This window comes from Aethalodelphis obliquidens, unplaced genomic scaffold (assembly GCF_003676395.1).
Source record: "Aethalodelphis obliquidens isolate GAN/ISIS:26980383/991018 unplaced genomic scaffold, ASM367639v1 scaffold9, whole genome shotgun sequence".
Taxonomy (NCBI): Eukaryota; Metazoa; Chordata; class Mammalia; order Artiodactyla; family Delphinidae; genus Aethalodelphis; species Aethalodelphis obliquidens.
Window position 1 is genome coordinate 7,762,317 of NW_020837953.1, and position 22,362 is coordinate 7,784,678.

Below are 22,362 nucleotides of genomic sequence, written 5' to 3' on the forward strand. Positions count from 1 at the left end.
TTTTCTGGATTTTAAATCTCTCCCCCTTTTTTTTTTTTTTGGCTGCGCTGTGAGGCTTGCAGGATCTTAGTTCCCCGACCAGGGATCGAACCCGGGCCCCCAGCAGTGGAAGCACAGAGTCCTAACCACTGGACTGCCAGGGAATTCCCTAAATCTCTCCCTTTCTACTGGCTCCTTCTTTTCAGATTACAAACATGCTCCAGTCTCCCCTAACCTAAAAAACCTTTGGGTCTTGCTATCTCCCTCAGATTCCTGTCCAATCATTCTTTATTTTCACCAAGTATACTCTTTCTCAACCCAAAACATTTTTCAGTGAACAAGCCATACCTTTGGTTTTAGGGACAAAAAAGCCCCAGTTTATTATTACTTTTTAAAAAAAGCAAATATCACTTACAAAATTGTTCAAGCAAGTCTATATACGGGTATTTCATTTGAAAATACATATGTATATAATTTTTCTCCTACAGTAATTCATTTCAAGAGCAATTTCATTATGTATCTTCTACAGAGCCCTAAACCGGGAGAGCCAACATATTCAAATAAACCCCAAGGTGTGGGGATGCTTCAGGACAGTTCCTCATTAGAAGCCTCAGCATGGGGGCTCTGGAGACCAACGCAGGTCTTCCAGGGAGAGCTGCAACGTTCAGATAAGTGAGTTCTGGAAAGAAGGGGTAGTTGGCGGGCTCCGGCAGGCTCACCCCTGGGGTAGAGCAAAGAGTACAGACAGGGGAGTTCTGAGAGGCACTGGAGCTATCTAAACTCAGGGGGACGGAACTGAGTGAGCAGCTGTGGTAATTGAGTTTCAGTTACCTGCAGGGTGGCAAAATAAAGTAGTAACTTCATCTGCCTGACACGGAGGAAGTTTAGAGGTGTCCCTGGCATATTCACAGTGGAATCTGTCACCCTTTCACTGTGTTGGGTGATGGCAACCGTACTGCGCTTCCTAGCGACAGCAAGCGCGCATCCTGTTAGGCAGCACCGGCGCACTCCAGCTAATGAAGCATTTCCTGCAGGTCTGTCTCCCAGGGCTCTCTGTATCCTCTGTCTGAAGGAATGGCACCATGGGAAAATTCAGCACCGCCAGCATCAGCCATCGCCCAAACTCAAAAGAGTCTTTGAATGGCAGAGAAAGGCCCATTTTCCTTTCTGCCCAGCCCAGGGTTGGAACCATGCTCAGGTCATTTTTTGTGGGTCTGTACAAACGTGCCGACTGGCAGCGTGCCGTTCTTCACCTGAGCCCGGATTTCAGCTCGATGCTTTAATGTGAAGACCAGGGCTCTCACTGTCCGCCGGTATGGCCCATTAATGAGGCGGGAGCAGAGATGAAACGTTTCCCGTTCAATATTTTCAACCAGTAGGTGATCCATCTGAAAAAACAGCAAAATTATCAAATTAGGGCCTTGCATTGCATAAGGATTAAAAGCAAGGGAGGCTGGAGCACTTTGCTCAGAGGCCTCCATTAATCAACTGAAATTCAAAGACATCTACTTCCTGTCACAAAAGAAACAGGAAGAGCAAATTAATTCCACCCTGGCAATTAAGGAACAAGGCCATGTGCTTTGTGACAGGGACCTCATTCACAACCCCTGCCGGGTGGTAATATTTGCCATTATAACAGGAAACTGGCTTGAACCAAGCAATGGGTTCTGGGCCCTGGGCCCTGTACTTTACCAACCAGGAAACGAAGACCGAGGATAATAAATCAGTATAACAGTTTATACTTTTTTGTTTGTTTTTTAAGTGACTTTTAACCCCTTACAGCATTTTAAAAACAATGGGTCTGGATCCTAATATGTGTGTAAAGCAGTTTATAAATCACTTTTCACATTTACTGCTCACAACTCCTACTATCTCATTTTATAGATGAGGAAACAGATTCAAAGGTAAAGGAATGCTCCAGATCTTACAACTATTAAGAGGCAGAGTTGGGACTCTAACTCGGAGCCCCCGACTCCAACACCCATGTTTCTTCCCTTTCACCATACTCACTGCCCCCTTAACCTTCAGAGAGACCAGCTGAGTCTGGAGAGACCTCTGCAGGGTCAGCTAAGCAGAAAGGGGCCTAGAGGATAGGACCTGTGGCAATTCTGGGGTGGTCTGGCTCAGGCCCAAGCCCTCCTGAAGTCACAGGCCTAATGAAAGCAGGACAGGTCTGAGACTTTTGCCCACACGATCTGGATCCAGGCCAGACCGGGTTGCTGGTCAGAGACCCCCTCACTTCGTTCCTTTCCAGGTGCGTCGCTCACTATTCGCCTCCCTGGTCCTGACCCTGGCCCAGCCTGAACAACCTCAGCTGCTTTTACACACCTCTACGCCTCTGCGCAGGTACACGTTTCCTCAGCAAGGTGCAATTTCCCTAGGAAACTCATTCCTATTTGTGTGTCAAAGCTTAGCTAAAAAACAAAAAGCAAAAAAGCAAATCCTAGTTTAAAGGACTGAAAGTTCCCCTTGGGGCTGCCACAGTGTCCCGAGCTTCCCTTAGTCATTTTCATAACACATTATAATGATCTATTTTTTTGAGTTTGTCTTCCCTGAGAGTGAGTTCCTTGAAAACAGGAAACAAATTTCTCTCATTTGCTTTTTTCCCTTCAACTCTTTCCCTCCCCACCCTACCACACATTCAAATACTTACTCAGCACTATGTGCCTGGGCTGAGGAAAGAGCAGTGAACAAGGTCAACACAGCTCTTGACTCCACAGAGAGCACGGGTTGGCTGGAGACAGATAGAAGCAGGGACTGCAAGTGTACCGAGGGCTGGGAAAGAGGATATGAGCGAGTTCTGGGGCACAGAGCTACAGCAAAGGGACCCGACCCTGGAGGGCAGCTCCTGGCCTCAGGAGGGAACGGCATTTGACGTGAGAGCTGGAGAATGAGAAGGATCAGGCCAGGTGAGGTGGGCACTTGCTTGGTGATGAATTCAGTGAGCTGTACATATATCTTTTGTGTGCTTTTCCATATATGTACTATACTTATATTTTATTTTATTATTTTATTATTTTTTTTTTTTTTGCGGTATGCGGGCCTCTCACTGTTGTGGCCTCTCCCGTTGCGGAGCATAGGCTCCGGACGCGCAGGCTCAGCGGCCATGGCTCACGGGCCCAGCCGCTCCGCGACAGGTGGGATCCTCCTGGACCGGGGCACGAACCCGTGTCCCCTGCATCGGCAGGCAGACTCTCAACCACTGCGCCACCAGGGAAGCCCTATACATATATTTTAAAAAGGAAAAGTTTAAGGAAAAAATGCACCAAAATAAAAAAAGGATCACCGGACATTTGATAAGTGTCCTAACGAAAGAGAGAGACCAGCAGACCAAAATGAATATAATAAAGAAACCTGGAAGAAATGAGGACCACGCAGGGAACAGAACAGGACTGAGAGAGAGAGAGAAAGAGAAAGGGAGAGAGAGAATGAATATCCAGGTCCAGACATCTGCCTAGGTGTAACAGACAAAAGGTGTTCAGGGAAGTTTGGGGTCCTGATGACTGACTGATTATCTCCAAGGCTGGTGCTGGAGTGAGTGGACGTGGTGCCATGGCTCTCCAGAACCCAGACTCCTTGAGCTTTTCATGGCCTCCTGGGTGGGCACTGAACTAGCCCCCAGCCTGAGGCAGCCCGGGTACCAGACTACTTTACAAGGCTATAAGGGTGGCTGGCCATCTGCCCAGCATTTGTCCAGCAACATTTGCAAAAGAGGCTCCTCACCCCAATGAGGGTTCCTCGTCCCAGTGTGAGGATGGTTAGTCACTGACTGTTTAGAGATTCACTTAATATGACAGGCAAGAAAAAAGGCTTTTTTAAAAATTTTTTTTCTTTTTTTGAGGGGAGTGGTTGTTAGGGGAAGAAGGGTATGTGTACATTTGCAAAAATAAGTCATGGCCATTCCATCAAACTGTAGTATATATAAAAAAGAACCTTGAGAGTGCCTTGAAATTCACAGAACTGGATACTTATTCATACTTCATTCAGCAAATAGTTATTGAGTCGCTACTCTGAGTATGGTCTGATCTAGGTATTAGAGATACCCAAGCAGAAAACACCTGACCCCCTACCCTCTAAGAAGTCACAGCCTAGAAAGGAGAGGCATGTACACAGAAAACCAAGGGGCAGCAGGATAGGTGCTATACCAGCAATGTGATGGGAATAAGAAGCAAGTAGCTAGCAATTCTCATGCATGCTTCTTGTTAAATGAAGGTCAATCGGAATGAAGAAATGAAGAAAAACATTTGTAATATTAAAATGTAAATCATAAGGGAAAATGATTCATCATGCATCCTTGTGTATAACATGTTCATTGAACAAAGTGAAGAATGCCTACCTTATAACTGCCTTTGGATAATCCAAACCTACCCAGGTTGAGAGTCCTTCCCAATGGATTCTAATCTAGGTAATGGGTAATTTAGGTAAGCCCTTTTGGGTGAAAGGACCAGAGTCTTACTGAGACTTTGAGAAAAAGGGGTTTTACTATGAGATACATGTGTATGAATGGAAACAAGAATGCTGTAAGAAACCTAGGGATTTATTTACGGACCATATCCTTTCTCTGTGTCTCTCATGATTTGCCTGGTCTCTTTTTCAAATGTTTTTCCTCCTCTCCATTTGCCTTACTTATCAATTCTAACTGCCTTATTCTCTCCCCCTATTCTACACATCTCTACCCATAGCTTCTGCTTCCTCATAACTCCTCCAATATCTCTTCTGTTTCAAAACTCCCACTGTTGCTTCTTGGTATTTCCCAGTTCAGTTTCCCAGAGACAGAGAATCTGATTTGCCTTCCTTATCTATTTGTACCTGTGCGTTGAGTATGTGTTATTCAGTTGTCCAATCCTGGACAAACTGGCAATTGCTGGGTGAAGATATAAAACACATCCACCCAGAGCTGTCTTTTGTCAAGGATTCTGGACTCAGAAGAAATGCTGCCATAATCAATTAGTGATGTCTGCCACATCTGTTAAGCTCTTTAAAAACAAGGGAAGAAGCTCTTCTTCATGTGTATACCTTAAGTGCAGAACTTCCCACACTGTATTGTGACTATTCATTTGCCTACTTCCCTCAGAGACTGTGAGCCCCTCCAGGGCTGGTACCATTTTGGATCCACTTCTAAATTCCCCATGCCTAGTAGCATAGGTACTGGCACATATTAAGTGCTCAGTAAATATCTGTGAAATGAATTTCCTCTTTCCCCATGTATACCTCCCTCCTTTTCTGCTCTTTTAGTAACATCCTATACATAGCATATGAAATATGTTTCTATTTTATATGTATTTTCTAGTTAGCAAAATCCAACCACTCTTACAAAGGCTAGTTCAAGTGCTTTTTCATGAAAGCTTCCCAGATTTCCCCATCAGATTTCATTGTTCTGTCCTTTGTGTGTTTATACCACTTGCTAGTAACACTATTTCAGACATATTTCATCCTGCCTCGTATTTAGTCAGTCATTTACAGGCTCTTAGTCAGGAGACAGTAAGCTTTCTTAGGATAAGGACTGCAACTCATTCATGTTTTCATTATCCTCTGGCACTAGTAGTAGTAGAACTAAACATTTGGTGAACTGAATACCCACTAGAAGCAAACTTTGTATGAGTTTTCCAATAGCATGATTGGATTTGTACATATATACCCACACTCCTTTTTGACCACTTGAATACATTTATTAAAGAGCTGGTCAAAGCCAGAGGTACAGTCTGAGGCCATTAAACAAAGAAAAAACTAACAGTCCCATATGGGGATGTACCCCTGACCTGGATCTCATTAGCACCATCTGACAACCAACTGGGCCAACCAGCCAGTGTTTCATAACTCTTAACGATAACAGGCTCACTTTGAGAATCAGATTCATTTTTTTTAAATGACATAATAGGAAAATGATCACAGGCCGTGAGGTAGGAAGGAGAGTGGATAATGAGGAAGGGGAAGTAAGAGAATGACACCACAGGGGACGTTCATATGAGGAAAGATCTAAAAGACAGGGAAGAACAAAGAAGATCTGGAAGGGAGAAAGTAAAGGGGAATGGAGTGTGGGTCTCAACAATGGAGATTTTATTCATCTATTCCTTTATTCCAAGAACAAGGAAACAATCCATGAATCTGGAAAGCAAGATGTGTAGAGTAATAAAGAGATGCACTTTTGGGCTGTGTGTGTATATTCTTTATCTGTGGCTTTCACTACTAAAGGATAAGACCAAACAAATAACATAGAAACATTATTTTCTATAAAAATGTAATGAGTGGATTTGAAAAAACACATGCTAAGATCAAATTGCAAAAGCTTTTTAGTTATTGGGCCAATAACTTATCCAATGGTTTACTACTGCCTGATATAGTACATTTATGGAGATCTGATGTCTGATTTGAATGCACTCAACATTGGTTACTGTCAAAGACCAGATACTGGATTAGATGGTTCACTGATTTGCCCTAATATGAAAATATTTCAGATGATGATGGGTGCTAAGAGTTAACTTTATGTAAAAAGTGTTTGTATTTGTATTTTCTGACATACCAAACTGATAAAAAAATACTATAAAATGTTGTTTATGCAGGGAAAACAGATTGATTTTCTTCGGCCAAGGAAGATGGCTAAGATGCACACTTTTAATTTTTAAAATTTACTCTTTGGGAACAAAACCATTCAACTATGCTTAATCTGATATTTTTTCCAATTACACTGGAAAGCACTAACGAATGTATCACTTTTTAAACTTTGCTTTGTAACACTTGAGTGCTTACCACTTGATGTGCCAGTTAAAGGATAATTAATGGATAAACTAAAAGGATAATTATTATTGAGTTTAATATAGCAGGCAAACTGCTCATTAATCCTTACAAGCATAGCTTCATTATTATCATTTACTTAAAAAGATACCACAGGGAACTGGTATTTACCACCACATTAACTACATATTATATACCCACACTCTATGTTTCTGCAATAATTTTGGTTTATTTTAAAAATAAACTTCTTTTAAAACATCAAATAGCGAGTCTTGTTGGCTAATCGATACTCCAGAAAATTAGACTTACAACCTTCATATTTTTTTTCTCTCTTCCAAGGGCTTAATATTCATATTAATATTTCCTTGGGAAAAGTTAAGCAAACACAGTATATTAATTCACTGAACCATCAAATAGACATTAAAAATTATAAATATAAGAACAGAAATATATAGAAAAGTATATACAAAATGACACTAGCTGATATTGATCAAGATTAAAAATACAACATAAATGTGGATAATTGTCAATTTTCTGCAACGTTATTTAAATAATCAATAAAAATATCTTATGGAACAGTTGGTACATAATTGGCTCTTAATAAGTCTGGGATAATCATAACTTGCCCAGTATTCATTGAAAGAGCTACAGGGACTTCCCTGGTGGCACAGTGGTTAAGAATCCGCCTGCCGAAAATCAAAACTACAAAGAGGTATCATCTCACACCAGTCAGAATGGCCATCATCAAAAAATCTAGAAACAATAAATGCTGGAGAGGGTGTGGAGAAAAGGGAACCCTCTTGCACTGCTGGTGGGAATGTGAATTGGTTCAGCCACTATGGAGAACAGTATGGAGGTTCCTTAAAAAACTACAAATAGAACTACCATATGACCCAGCAATCCCACTACTGGGCATATACCCTGAGAAAACCGAAATTCAAAAAGAGTCATGTACCAAAATGTTCATCGCAGCTCTATTTACAATAGCCCGGAGATGGAAACAACCTAAGTGCCCATCATCGGATGAATGGATAAAGAAGATGTGGCACATATATACAATGGAATATTACTCAGCCATAAAAAGAAATGAAATTGAGCTATTTGTAATGAGGTGGATAGACCTAGAGTCTGTCATACACAGTGAAGTAAGTCAGAAAGAAAAAGACAAATACAGTATGCTAACACATATATATGGAATTTAAGGAAAAAAAATGTCATGAAGAACCTAGGGGTAAGGCAGGAATAAAGACGCAGACCTCCTAGAGAACGGACTTGAGGTTATGGGGAGGGGGAAGGGTGAGCTGTGACGGAGCGAGAGAGAGTCATGGACATATACACACTAACAAACGTAGTAAGGTAGATAGCTAGTGGGAAGCAGCCGCATGGCACAGGGATATTGGCTCGGTGCTTTGTGACAGCCTGGAGGGGTGGGATAGGGAGGGTGGGAGGGAGGGAGACGCAAGAGGGAAGAGATATGGGAACATATGTATATGTATAACTGATTCACTTTGTTATAAAGCAGAAACTAACACACCATTGTAAAGTAATTATACCCCAATAAAGATGTTAAAAAAAAAAAAAAAAAAGAATCCGCCTGCCGATGCAGGGGACACGGGTTCGAGCCCTGGTCCGGGAAGATCCCACATGCCACGGAGCAACTAAGCCCGTGTGCCACAACTACTGAGCCGGCGCTCTAAAGCCTGCGAGCCACAACTACTGAGCCCACGTGCCACAACTACTGAAGCCTGCGTGCCTAGAGCCCATGCTCCGCAACAAGAGAAGCCACCACAATGAGAAGCCCACGCACCGAAACGAAGAGTAGCTCCTGCTCACTGCAACTAGAGAAAGCCCGTGCACAGCCAAAAATATAAATAAATAAATAAATTTATTTAAAAAAAAAAAACAAAGAGCTACAATAATTTACCAAACAAGAAATGCACCAAAATTAACAAGTTAACAAGACTATGTCTGGATGGTAGGTTCAATGGTGATCTTATTTTTCCTTTCCATATTTTTTCATTTTCTATCATAAGTTTGTATTTAAAAACCCCAAACTTTATTTTTTAAAAGTAAATAATATACCACAAGCCGATTTGCCTTTCTTTTGTGGATACATAACAGATAGAAAGGTTAAAATATTTTTTCAGAGAATGCAGTGACAGATCAGGTATTTAAATCAGACTTCTGAATTGCTTCTTTTGTTAATAATATTAAGTTATTCTTTAAGGATACATTATTAGGGATACCCTGAGAGGAAAAAATATGGATGTTATATGTCTGATTTTTACAGAATATTAATTGACCTATAAGATTTATTTGATGATGATTAATACTATTGCTAATGAGCAAAAATTCTTCCAGCATGTGTACCTCAAACCACTAACACCATTCTAACTGTTGGTCATGAAGATGATAGGGATTGTGCAATTGACTATATACATTAGAACTAACGGTATGAGTGCTGACCGAAAATGGAGTACAGTCTTTTCAAAAGACAGCTATGTATTTTGCCATTGATATTCCGTAACAGAGTCCATCTCAGAATTTTTGCTTCAGTGGAAAGGGAAAGAATTTTATTTATTTATTTTTATTGAAGTAGAGTTGATTTACAATGCTGTGTTAGCTTCTGGTGTACAGAAAACGGATTCAATTTTATATATTCTTTTTCATATTCTTTTCCATTATGGTTTATTACGGGATATTGAATATAGTTCCCTGTGCTATATGGTAGGACCTTGTTGTTTATTTATTTTGTATATAGTAGTTTTTATCTGCTAATCCCAAACTTCTAATTATCCCTCCCCTAACCCCTTTCCCCTTTGGTAACCATAAGTTTGTTTTCTGTGTCTGTGGGTCTGTTTCTGTTTTGTAAATAAGTTCATTTGTGTCATATTTTGATTCCATATATAAGTGATATCATATGGTATTTGTTAGGGTAAGAATTTTATATGGGAAGGAACCAACATTCATTAAGTGACTTCTAACCACCAGGCACTGTCCTATTCTTTTGTATATATGGTTCATTTAATCTTTCCAATAATCTTAGGTAGTAGGAATTATAATCTTCATTTCACAGATAAAAAATCAAGTCTCTGAAATGTTAAGAGATTTGCCTAAGGTGTCACAACCAGCACATACTAGAGCCAGGGTTTTAATTCATGTCTTGCTAATTCCAAAGCCTGTACTCTTTATACAATACTGTCCCCCAGAACGTTTACAAATCCAGAATCTTTAAAAAAAAAAAAAGTTAGAATAAAGCCATAGCACTTAAGACTATGAAAGTTCATTATGAAAATATGAAGGTCATTTAACCCAGAGTACCTAGTCATCACATTCCAACCAGGACATTACCTCCAATTCCAAGGCTTCTGAGAGTAATTTCTGGGCATTTTTCCTAAATGTCTCGGTTTTGGAATCACTTCGGACTTCTATAGAAGGTCTATCCTTGTGTTTTTCAATGAAAGTTCTCCATTCAGTGTAAACTTCTCTGGCAAGACAAGCCACTTCTGAATCTGAGTGTTGACGCATCTTGTTCACAGTGTGACCTGGAACAAGAGAACAGAAACCAAAGAAAAGGTTGTTCTTTATTCTTCTGAAAGGTACAGAACTGGAAGGACTAATGTGTGACACTTAGCAAGTCATTCACACACCTAAGGATGTAAAGGCTCTTGTGCAAATGAAGACCTGTTTCTAAAGGCTGAGATAACAAGATAATCACTGGGGGAGAATCACTGGGCTAGCCAATGAAATAAGTCATAAAACAGAAGCACGATCAATAGATACTTAAAATGGAACACCTAAGGTACCAACTCCTTAATCCAAAAATTGCAATAAAAGAAAACGAATTAAGCATTTATCTTGTCTTTTCAGTACATATTATATTTCAGGACAACCAAACAGTCCTAAGTTATTGACAGAATATTCTTTATTCAGCTAATAAATGTGATAAAATTGACAGAATTTAAAAAAATTTTGTGGCCCATGATGAAATAATTCATTCAGGTGACAATCAACAGTGGATGAAATCAGTCAATGAAAAGTTGATGGGGAAATGTACAATGGAAAGATGAGGTGTCATCATCTCCACTGATCAATCTTAGCATCCCTAAGAGTGGCACTATCAGATAGAGGTAGCACTTCACAGCCCTACCTATGAAGTAGTCTTACACCCTCCTCCCAAGGAAAAGATGAACCATAACCCTAGTAACTAGTCATTCAAAGCTAACCTCCAGTTTATAGAAAATATGAGAGACAGAGGAATAAGTTAAATTACAGCATAAGAAACAAATCCAGAATGTGGGACATTCTACAGGACAACATTCAATCATCAATGGCACTTTTAAAAAAAGGGAGTAAGGTTATGGATTGCTAAAGATTAAAAGAGTCTTTTGAGTCCAAACTATCAAATGTGATGTGTGATCCAAATCCTGACTGGAATAAACCAATTAAAATATATTTTGATATAAACAAGAAATACAAATATACACTGGTTATTCAATTATATCAAAGAATTATTGTTGATTTTGTTGAGCACGATGATGGCATTGTAGCCATGTAAGAAAAGATCCATATGTTTTAGAGATGCATACTGAAGTATGTAGAGCTGAAATGACAAAAGGTCTGAGATTCTGCTTTAAAATACTTCAGTAACAGCACAAAAACACAAAAAAGGGAAAGATAAAGTGAATGCGACCAAACCTTAATAGTTACTGAATGTAGGTGAAAGGCCTATGGGGGTTTGTACTATTCTCTTTATTTTTGTGAATGTTTGAGATTTTCATAATAAAAATGGAAAAAGAGGAAAGGGTCAAAAAATATCATATGCAAAAGTACTTAGATAAAAATAAACACATAGAAAAGCCAAAGAAATCAAGTAAATATTTAGAATTAAAGTTCAAAAAGTATTAGAATATAAGGTAGGTATACTTTTAAAAACAATCGATAGCTTTTTTATGTCAGCAATAAACAGTCAGTATAATAGGGGGAAAATCATGCTTAAACTAGTAAAAACCATAAACCACTTAGCAACTCATTAACAAGAGGGGGTTGCATGCCCATGTGCTGTTTGTGTATGTGCCTATCTCCTTAATAGCTCTGGAACCACTCTTAAACTCCATCCCGTCACCACTGACCTTGCCTTAGGGCATGTCGCCTCCAGATGACTCCAGCAGCCTGACTGGCCTCTTAATGCCACCTTCCACACTGCAGCCAGAGTGGTCTTTATTTAACTTTATTCGTTTCTCTTTCAGGGATATTTTTTAAAACATTAATCTGACCATTACACTCCACCACTTAAACCTTTCAATCCTATATCCAAATTCTTATCTAGTCACACAAGTACCTTCACTATCTGCCACCTTCCCATCTACCTTCTAGCTTCATTTCCAGCTATTACCCCACTGTCATCGATACTCTAGCTACTTGCAGCTCCTAAGACACTTCAATATTTTTCTCACCTCTTTACTTTTGAACATATACTCCAATGAGCATTTTGTCTGCCTGGAATATTCCTTCTTCTCTCTTCATCTGGTTAACTTACATTCTGCCTTTAAGACTCAGTTCAGGAGTCCCCTTCTCCAGGAAGTCTTCCTTAAAATAATAACCCCCAGTCTTGGCTGGTACCTCTCCTCTGTGCTTCCTTAGCACCTCATGCTCCTGTTCATCACAATAACTATTATAATTAGTTGTAATTATCTGATCAGTTATCTCTCTTGCCCACCAAAGAGAGCTCCTTGAGGGCAAGAGCTGTGACACGTTTATCTTTGGATCTCCAGCAGAAAACAGGGGCAGGAGAGGGGGTCGGGAGAGTGGGTGTTTGGTAAATGTTGGGGAATGAGAAACCCAGATGAGGAAATACATATGTTTTTACTAAAATATATAACAGAAAATTTGAATGAAAGGGGAAAATATACCATATTATATGATGGAAAGACCAGTACAGAGATGTCAATATAGAAATTAATTTGTAGATTTAATGTAATTACAATAAAAAAATCTTAGTAGGCTGCTTTTATTAGAATACATCCAAATAGCTTTACACTTATTTTAGAAAAACAAATGGGTAATAGCATAAAATACTCTTATGTATTATGAGGTATAACTAGCCTTATATGCTATTGGAACATATTATAAAGCAACTAAAATTATATGGACTGGCACCAAAACAACAGATGGATAGATCTGTGGAATAAAAAGTGAAGCTCAGGGGACTTCCCTGGTGGTGCAGTGATTAAGAATCCACCTGCCAATGCAGGGGACACGGGTTCAAGCCCTGGTCCAGGAAGATCCCACATGCTGCGGAGCAACCAAGCCCGTGCACCACAACTACTGAGCCGATGTGCCACAACTACTGAAGCCTGCACGCCTAGAGCCCGTGCTCTACCAACAAGAGAAGCCACCGCAATGAGAAGCCTGCGCACTGCAACAAAGAGCAGTCCCTGATTGCCACAACTAGAGAAAGCCCGTGCGCAGCAACGAAGACCCAACGCGGCCATAATTAATTAATTAAGCTCAGGAACAAACCCTACTGTATATAAAAATTAATATATAATAAAAGAGGCATCAATGAACAAAAGGAAATGGAAAAGAATTCAATCTGGGAAAATGGTCAAAACATTTAGAAAATTTCTCAGATCACACCAACTGCATAGCTCAACACTTGGTTGCTTTATTTACTCCTCACATGGCGACTGAAGGCCTCCTCTTTGTACTAGGTACGCTAGGTACTAGTCATGCAGGGCTGAACAGGAAACTCTCCCTGCTTTAAAGGTTCTGTGAAGAGCACCCTGGAAGTAACTTTGAAGGGAAGACAAGATTCTTTAACTTCTCTCTCTATCCCATTATCTCCCAGGAATTTTTATCTAGTCTTTCTACTGACCAGGGAAAGAAGTACATCAATACTCATCACAAGGAAGAAGGTGAAGGGGAGGAATGCAGAGCCCTCATTAGAAATATCTCAAGGTGCTTCCTAGTTAGCGATGCTTAGTGAGGTGCTTATGAAACACATGCCACTTAAAGCTGAAGTCACTACTCAACACTTTCCTTTTCTGGCTGGAGTTCTCCATATCCTTGAGATTATTCACTCAGAAAACAATATTTTGTGCTGTTGGTCACTGTTGTGGATGGTAAAAACACAAAGGTAAATGAGACACTGCAGGACCTCAAAGACCTCAATTCAGGGCATTTTAATACTTTTACAGAGCACCTACTTAATGCCTGGTGCTGAGGATACAGACATGAATGAGACACAGTCCCTGGAATTTAACCTACACTCACCCTGCCACAGTGTGCAAAGAAGATTTATGTATAAAAATATTCATTACAGTACTGTGTACAGCAGCAAAAAGTTAAAAACAACCTACAAGCTCACCATTAAGGGTCCAATCTGTTAAATGAATTATAGTCCATTCAAACAATGAATACTTGGCAGCCATTAAAGACTGCAATAGCGGGCTTCCCTGGTGGCGCAGTGGTTGAGAGTCCGCCTGCTGCTGCAGGGTACACGGGTTTGTGCCCTGGTCCGGGAAGATCCCACATGCCACAGAGCGGCTGGGCCCGTGAGCCTCTGCTCCGCAACGGGAGAGGCCACAGCGGTGAGAGGCCCGCATACCGCAAAAAAAAAAAAAAAAAATACAGGAAGAAAAGACTGCAATAGCTCTATGTGTAGTAACATGGAAAGATGATTACTTTACTCAGATTCTCAGAAGAGCATGCACAGTATAAGCCAATATTTATTTTTAAAATTACATTTGTGTGTGTATATATATATATAAACAAACACATATATTTGTTTATACACAGAGAAAAAGAGTCTAAAAGAATTTATAATGAAATTATTAACAAGGGTCTCCTCTGAGCAGTGGGACTGTATGTATCTATGCAGTTCAGCTCACAATCTCATGGGCTGGCTCAACCTGTAAGCAATCCTAACAGCACGGGATATGCTACACTAGAAGTGCATTCAGGTTTCTTTGGAATAGAGATCCTTCCCTTCATGTGTTCCCCACCTTATCCTTTTCTCTCCCCAAGACAGGCACCGTTGATCCACCTTTATATACAAGAAATGAAGATGCACAAGTCCCACAGAGAGTCCTTCTTCTTGTCAAATCCAATGGACCTTTTCCATCGTGACATTACTTGATACCTCTGTGGCATCTGTCACTGCTGCCTTTTTCCTTCTGAAATATTCTCTTCCATTGCTTTTTGAGATATCATCTGTTACTGATTCTCCTCTTCCTTCTCCATCTCTTCTGCTGGCTGTACATGCCTTGCCCAACCTTTAATTACCTGTGAACCCCAGCTGGGACATTGTCCTTGGCCTCGCCTCTTCTTTCTTCACCTGTTTTCCCTGAGTAATCTTACCCACTCCTGTGGTCCAACTACCATCTGCAAGCAGATGACTCCCAAATACATATCTCTAGCCTAAAGGCTCTCACTGAGCACAATACCCAAATATCCAGTCCCCTACTGGACATCTCTACCTGCTTATTTTGCAAGCACCTCTAGCTCAACATTTCTAAAATGGAAAATGGAACTCATTATTATCCCCCTCAGTCCCTCCTCCTGTATTTCTTGTCACACATGGCACTAGCATTCACCCATTACTTTAGGCTCCTTAACATTTGTTTTTTAAGATTTTTTTTTTGATGTGGACCATTTTTAAAGTCTTTATTGACTTTGTTACAATATTGCTTCTGTTTCATGTTTTGGTTTTTTGGCCCCAAGTCATGTGGGATCTTAGCTCCCCCACCAGGGATCAAAGAGGTGGGGGAGCTAATGCACCCCCTGCATTGGAAGACGAAGCCTTAACCACTGGACCACCAGGGAAGTCCCTAGGCTCCTTAACATTTCTTGCATCTTTTCCTTTTCCTCACGTCCCTCTTTATTCTCCCTGCTGCCCTGATTCAGGTCCTCATCACCTCTCCACAGGTCTACTGCAATGACTTACTAATCAATCTTTGTCCCCAGAGTGGCCTTCTCCAATTCATCCTCTATATTAAAGTCAAATTAACCTTTTAAAAACACAATTTAATCACATCATTCCCTTACCAGAAGCCCTTCAATGGTTCTCTCCTCTGTCCTCAAGTTAATTTCTAAGTATAGATTCAAGCCCTCAATGACCTGGAACCTCTTTGGCCATACCTCTCACCATATCTCTCTCTTTCCTTCCTCTCCTCAGTCCCAGCCCTCCTACCCCTTTGGCCTCCAGGTGCTAAGTTCTAGCCATAGCAAGCAGTTTGCGTGTCCTTGATAGGGTCAGGCTGTCTGGCCTTCTTACATTTCTGTACTTAGCTCACACTGCTCCCCCTGCCTAGAAGGTTTAAATGCCCACTTTTCCCTCTAAACTTGATGTAAACATCTTGGGTGCAGAGCCCCATACCTTACTCCTTACTCCAAGATAGATTCCCAGCTCCCAGCATAGTGCCTTACCACAAAACAATCAAGAAATGTTTGCGGAACTGAATCAAACAGTTATATTACAAAGAAAAAAAAGTTTACATTTGGCTTTCAAATTGGCTTTGTACTAACATTTCAATATGGATGCAGTGGATTGGGAAAATCACACAATTGCAAACGAAATAATGGAACTATACTGTAAAGAACTGAATGAAAAGTTTCTAATTCTTACCCATTGCTAAGAACCCTTCCTGCTTACTACTTGCCCAGGGCTTCAGGGCTAGTAAGCATGGAAGCCAGGATCTGAGCACAGCAGCCTGACCCCAGAGCCTGCATACTTAATGCCCCAACACCCCGTCCTTCTCTGTTATTAGCGACTGGCACACAGAGAGTGTCCAATAAAGTTCTGTTAAGATAATGTTGTTCACCTTCTTGATATTCCTAAATCAGAAGAGCCAAAGGGCAGAAGTCTTCGACTCTCAGGCCAGGGCAAAGGAATCACTGCTCTTGGCCTGCAGGGGGCAGTACACCTCACAGATACTCCCACAGGAGCCCCACCTGGACTGGTCAGGAGGCTCTCCCAGCACCAGGGAAACCACCCCAAGAAGGGCAGGGGCTATGAGGAGACCTGGGGGATGCAAGCTTTGCAAGCAAGAGGGTGACAGAAGGAAGAGTAACAGCAGGGAAGGCACTGAGTCTGGGGCAGGAAAAGAGGAGAGAGGAGGCCTAGGGAACCCTCTTCTATAAAAAACAAGACAGAATGACAAACTTTAAATGAAAAAGGGAATTTCATGATAACAATAATGACAGTTAGCCACTGCACTGAATGCTTTACATTTAAGTCAATGAATTCTCAGAACAACCCTATGAGGTGCTATAATGATTCCCCGTTTAACAGGTAAAGAACTAAGGAACTAAGAGGTTAAGAAACTTGTGCAGGACATGGCAAGTAAGAAGCAGGGACAAGTTTCAAATGCAGGCAGTTTGGCTGCAGAGCTCAAGTATTAACCCTATACTGTTGCCTCCAGTGATCATACAGTCCTACCTCTTCCTGATCCAGATGGAAAAAATGAGGCTCCATGATCTTTCCCCAAGGTCACAAGTTGGTCAGTAGCTACATCGAGGAAGTTAATGATCTGCAAAAAGTCATTATTTGCTCCATGAAGTTTATGGTAAAGCAAGCAGTGCCACTGGCTGGTCTTATGATCTAGGTCAAGTCCCTTGGGTTTAAGAGTTCGGGGCTTCTGCATCCCAGCACATTAAGACAAATTCCCTGCAGGAAGCGGTCTTTTGCTCATTTAACAAACATTATCAAATACTTAGTAAGTACCAGGCCCTGTGCTACACTTTGGGATAGAATGTTGAACAAGACACAGCCCTTTACTCAAGGAGCTCCAGGTAGGTCTAAGCACAGGAGAAGACACCTAAACAAAAACAGTGCACTCCTAAGATAGTATTGAAGGGGGAAACCAAGGGCCAAAAGGACAGAGGAGTCAATTTGGCTGGCAAACGGGCCAGGGAATATCATGAAAGAGGCAATTCTCGTCCAGAGTCTTGACAAGCAGTAGAGTGAATAAGAGCATAGAACCTGAAAGAGCACAGAGTAGTTGGAGGGCTGTGGTAGGCAAAATAATAGTCCCCAAAGACATCCATGCCCTAATCCTCAGAACCTCTGAATATGTTACCTTACATGGAAAAAGGGACTTTGCAGATGTGATTCAGGTTAAGAACACCGAGATGGAGAGATGAGCCTGGATTACCTAGGAGAGCCCAATCTAATCACATGAGTCCTTAAAGGCAGAAGAGACAGAAGAGTGGGTCAGAGAGATGAGGTGTGAAAAGAATTCGACCCACCATTGCCAGCTCTGGAGATGGAGGAAGAGAATCACAAGCCACAGAATGCAGGTGGCTTCTAGAAACTGGAAAAGGCAAGGAAACAGATTCTCCCCTAGAGTCTCCAGAAAGGACTGTAGCCCTGCCAACACCTTGATTTTGGCTCACTGAGACCTGTACTGAACTTCTAACCTATAGAAATGTAAGATAATAAATCTGTGCCTTTTAAACCACTAATTTTCTGGCGATTTGTTACGGCACTATTCATAGATAATGAACACAGGAGCTTATCAGCGTTCAGGATTGCTGAATCTATGGGACAACTTAAGAACAGAAGGCCATTTGAAAGTTCCTTGCCACTAACTTATCCCATGAACTTGGGCAAGTCAAATCACATACGCATTCTTTCACTCACTCACTAACTCATTTATTCATTCAACATTTTTTGCTTCACCAAGACGATTATGTTTCATCTGGGTCTTAAAGGACAAGTAAGAGCTTGCCGTGGACAAAGGTGCATCTTTGGGTTTCAGGAGGTGGCATGACATGGCATAAGTCCACCTTAGCTTTGTCGCTTATTATTTGGTTTCCCGACCTGGGGCAAGTTACTTTAAACTCTCTAAGCCTCAGTGTTCTCATTTGTAAAATGAGGAAATCAGTGTTCTCATTTGTAAAATGAAGAAATAATAATATTTACCTTATAGAATTGTTATATGGATCAAATGAAGTCGTAGATGTGAAAGCACTTTGTAAGTACAAGGTTTTTTGTTGTTAATCAATTATAAATGAAAATCAGATCAATATGATGGACTTAAAACTTCTCCCAGAATATTTATACCTACAGTATTGCAGAAGTGGGGCATGCCGGCCTACCAGGTTGAGTGCAAGGTCTCACTCCACTGCCTCATCAGCCATTTACTTAATATCCCCGCCCACTGGTTTCCTTTATAATAAAGGTATTCAGACACAGAGGCCCCATTAGGTGCTAGATCCAAAGGCTTTTGCCCAGCTGGCCCTCAACTTCCCAGACCACTTGAGAACAGTGAGGTTCCTCACTTCCCCTGCCTCTCAAAACACTCTCCTTGGGCTTCCCTGGTGGTGCAGTGATTGAGAGCCAGCCTGCCGATGCAGGGGACACGGGTTCGTGCCCCGGTCCGGGAAGATTCCACATGCCACGGAGCGGCTGGGCCCGTGAGCCATGGCCGCTGAGCTTGCCCGTCCAGAGCCTGTGCTCCGCAACGGGAGAGGCCACGGCAGTGAGAGGCCCACGTACCACAAAAAAAAAAAAAAACAAACAAACCACTCTCCTCCTTAGCCCGCGTGTCACTGCACAGCCCTGGTTCTCTTCCTCTCTCTAATTACACTCTTGCCTCTTCACCGGCTCCTCTTCCTTTTCCCATTTCCCTGCCACGGATATTCTCCCCAGCTCAATCCTTCAGCCCTTTAATCTTTTCTTTTACTCAGAGAATTCATCCACTTAAGTGATTTTTAAGCAAATGCTTCCAGGCGAATGTCTTCCAAATACATATTTTTAGTCTAGTCTCTCATCTGAGCTTCAGTCCTACATCTCCAACTGCCTGCTGGACATTTGCACCTAAAGAGTTTATGTCAGAGCAAACACTGACTAAAATGAAAATACTAGGAGAAAACTCCCATTTGAAGTACACAAGAAAAGGCACTAAATTCTGATTTAAAAGAGGTGAGCTTGAGCAGATGGCAGAACCCATAGAGATGGTCCAGTAAAATTAAGGCACATATGGCTGGGATTCAGGGCACAATGGCAGTCTGCAAACCAAGAAAGAACACTGCCCCAAGAGACCTGGATTCTCATTACATCTCTGGTGCTAACTCACTATATGGCCCTGGATAAGTCACTTCATCTCTCTGAGTCTGAATTTCCTTGTTTATAAACTGAGGTAGCTAAATGGATTTAAACATTTATGACATTGACATGTATAAAGTTCAGAAACAGAAAACAAAAACTATAAGATCTCAACAGTAAATGGACAAAGAACACAAACAATTCACAAAAAAAGGACAAAGTGCCAATAAACAAACAGAAAACAATCCATTCTATACAGCAAATGAAAACAAGATGCTATTTTTACCCAGTAAGTTAGTAAGATTTTAAGAAAACTGTAGCAATGTAAATTGGAACAGTATTTCTAAAAATCTAAGATTCAGAAATGGATCAGGACAGGAGATGCATACACAGGAGTTTTCTGAATTAAGGCCTCAGTTAAGCTGGAGAAGTGGACGGCTTCTGGCTAAGTGCTCTAAAGCAGCAGCCAAAGACTGAGGTCTGAGCTTTCTGGAAAAGTACCTCCTGTGAGAGGATGGGGGACAAAGACGGAAGAAACAGAGAAAGGCGAGAAACAGGAATAAAGAAAGCTAGAAAGCGCCATGGAGAAAATCTTGTTTGACCCTGTCATTTTCAATTTGATGAACATATCCTGAGCATCTGTTATATGCCACACTAATGCTTGAAATGCATTGGTGAATAAAATATATTGCATGGTCTTGCTGGCATAGAGTTACTGTACAGTAAACAAAAAATAACTCAGTAAATAATTAAATAAGTAATTACAAACTCAGATAAGGGCTTGAAGGAACTAAACATTTAAAAAATAGATAAAGAACTGGCAACAAGTTCAGTATCATTCATATTGACAGAAAAGAGAGTAATCAATGGTCTCAAGTTCACGGTTCTGGGAACATGAGAACTGAGATAAGACTACTGGATTTGGATAGAATGAAATCTCTTGTGTCCTTAGAGAGAAGAATAGTGTTTGTGGGAGAAGCCAGCATGGAAATAATTTAATGAAGGAGGGGAAGGGGCAGAAATGGGAGTTGTGATTATTAATCATATTTAAAGGAATTTGGCTATAAAAGGAAGAAGTGAAACGAGGTATCTGGAAAAGATGGCAGACAATTAAACGAGAAGATTTAAGTGTATCCGAAGGTAGAAAGAGAGAGCCAGTAAAGGGGGTATGGGTGACAACAAAATGAGAGGCATCATGGCATCCTCATCTCCACAGTCAATCCTTACCAAGTCTGGTCCATTCTCCCTGATAAGGTCTCCCTACGAACCTGTCACTCAACAGGTTAGGTTCTTTCCTATTTTAAAAATTAGAACTTTCTTCAATTCCACATTCCTTTCTGATATTGCCACCTCTCTCTTTCCTTTCAATACCAAACTTCTTGAAAGAGTTGTCTGTTTTCACAGTTCATTTCCTTACCTCCTTCTCACTCCTCAAGCTTCTGCCCTTAACCTTGCTTTTGAAACTGTCCTTACCAAAATCATTAATGACCTTACTTTGTAAAATCCAACGTGCAATTTTTAGAATTCGCTTCTTTGGCCCTTTGACAACGATGGACACTGCTGACGAATCTCCTCTCAGAAGCCCTCCTTCCCATTCCATGACAGCGTTCTCTCCCATTTCCCTGCTCACACCTTCTCCATTTCCTGTGAGCCTCATATATTGACATGCTTCAGGATTTGGGACTTGGCTCTTTTCTTTTCCAAAATACTCTCCCCAGGCAACTGCCTCAGTTTCTAACTATATGCTGATGATGACTCTCAAGTATATATTTACTGTCCCTCCTTAGCTTTAGCCTTGTACATCCAACATTCTGTTGGACATTTCCTCTTGGATGTCCCACAATAGTGGGACACTAAAGAAACTGCCCAGAATTTTTTGAGAGACAAGGAGACATATGAGCTAAGGGGCATGGAAAATAAAAGATCTAACAAATTTCTAATTGTAGAATGCCAGAACAAATAAATAGAGAGAATAAAGGAGACGTGCTTTTGAAGAGATAATGGTTGTAAAACTTCTACAAATGAACATAAATCTGCAGGTCCAGGAAGTAGAATATATCTAGGTTAAATTAAAAGAAATACATGCTGTGATAGCCTGTCTACAAGATAGCCCCCAATGATCCTCACCTCTTTGTATTCATAACCCCTGTGTAGTTGTCTCCCAACTGTACCCAGGCTGGTCTGTGTGATCAACAGAATATAATAGAAGTGATGGTATGTTACTTCTAAGATTAGATGATAAAAGACACTATGGTTTCCATCTTGGTTATTCTCTCTCGGATCACTTATTCTGGGGAAAGTCAGCCACCATGTCATGAGCAGCCCTATGGGGAGACCCAGGTGATGAGAAACCGAGGCCTCCTACCAGCAAACCCATAAGTGAGGAGTTAGGAGCAGATCTTTAAGCCCTGGTCAAGCTTTCAGATGACTACAGTCCCAGCCAACAGTTTGACTATAACCTCTTAAGAGACCATGAGCCAGAAGCACCCAGATAAGCAGCTCCTTGATTCCTGACCCTCAGAAAACCTGTGTGAGATAACAGACACTTAAGCTGCTAAATTTGGGCATAATTTTTACACAGGGACAGGTAACTAATACGC

General features: G+C 41.1%; 1 protein-coding gene across 4 annotated transcripts in view; it reads right to left on the minus strand.

The window, feature by feature from the left end:
* Nucleotides 1-328: 328 nt before the first annotated feature.
* TCEANC2 (transcription elongation factor A N-terminal and central domain containing 2) overlaps nt 329-22,362 on the minus strand; it is a 38,063-nt gene continuing 16,029 nt past the window's right edge. For all 4 annotated transcript variants that reach the window (XM_027108455.1, XM_027108454.1, XM_027108456.1 and 1 more), the window contains exons 4-5: nt 10,063-10,256; nt 329-1,367 (exon numbers count right to left, since the gene is read on the minus strand). In XM_027108455.1, coding sequence (XP_026964256.1) covers nt 1,179-1,367; nt 10,063-10,256 — 383 coding nt within the window. In that variant the 3' untranslated portion in view covers nt 329-1,178. The remainder of the gene's footprint in view (nt 1,368-10,062; nt 10,257-22,362) is intronic.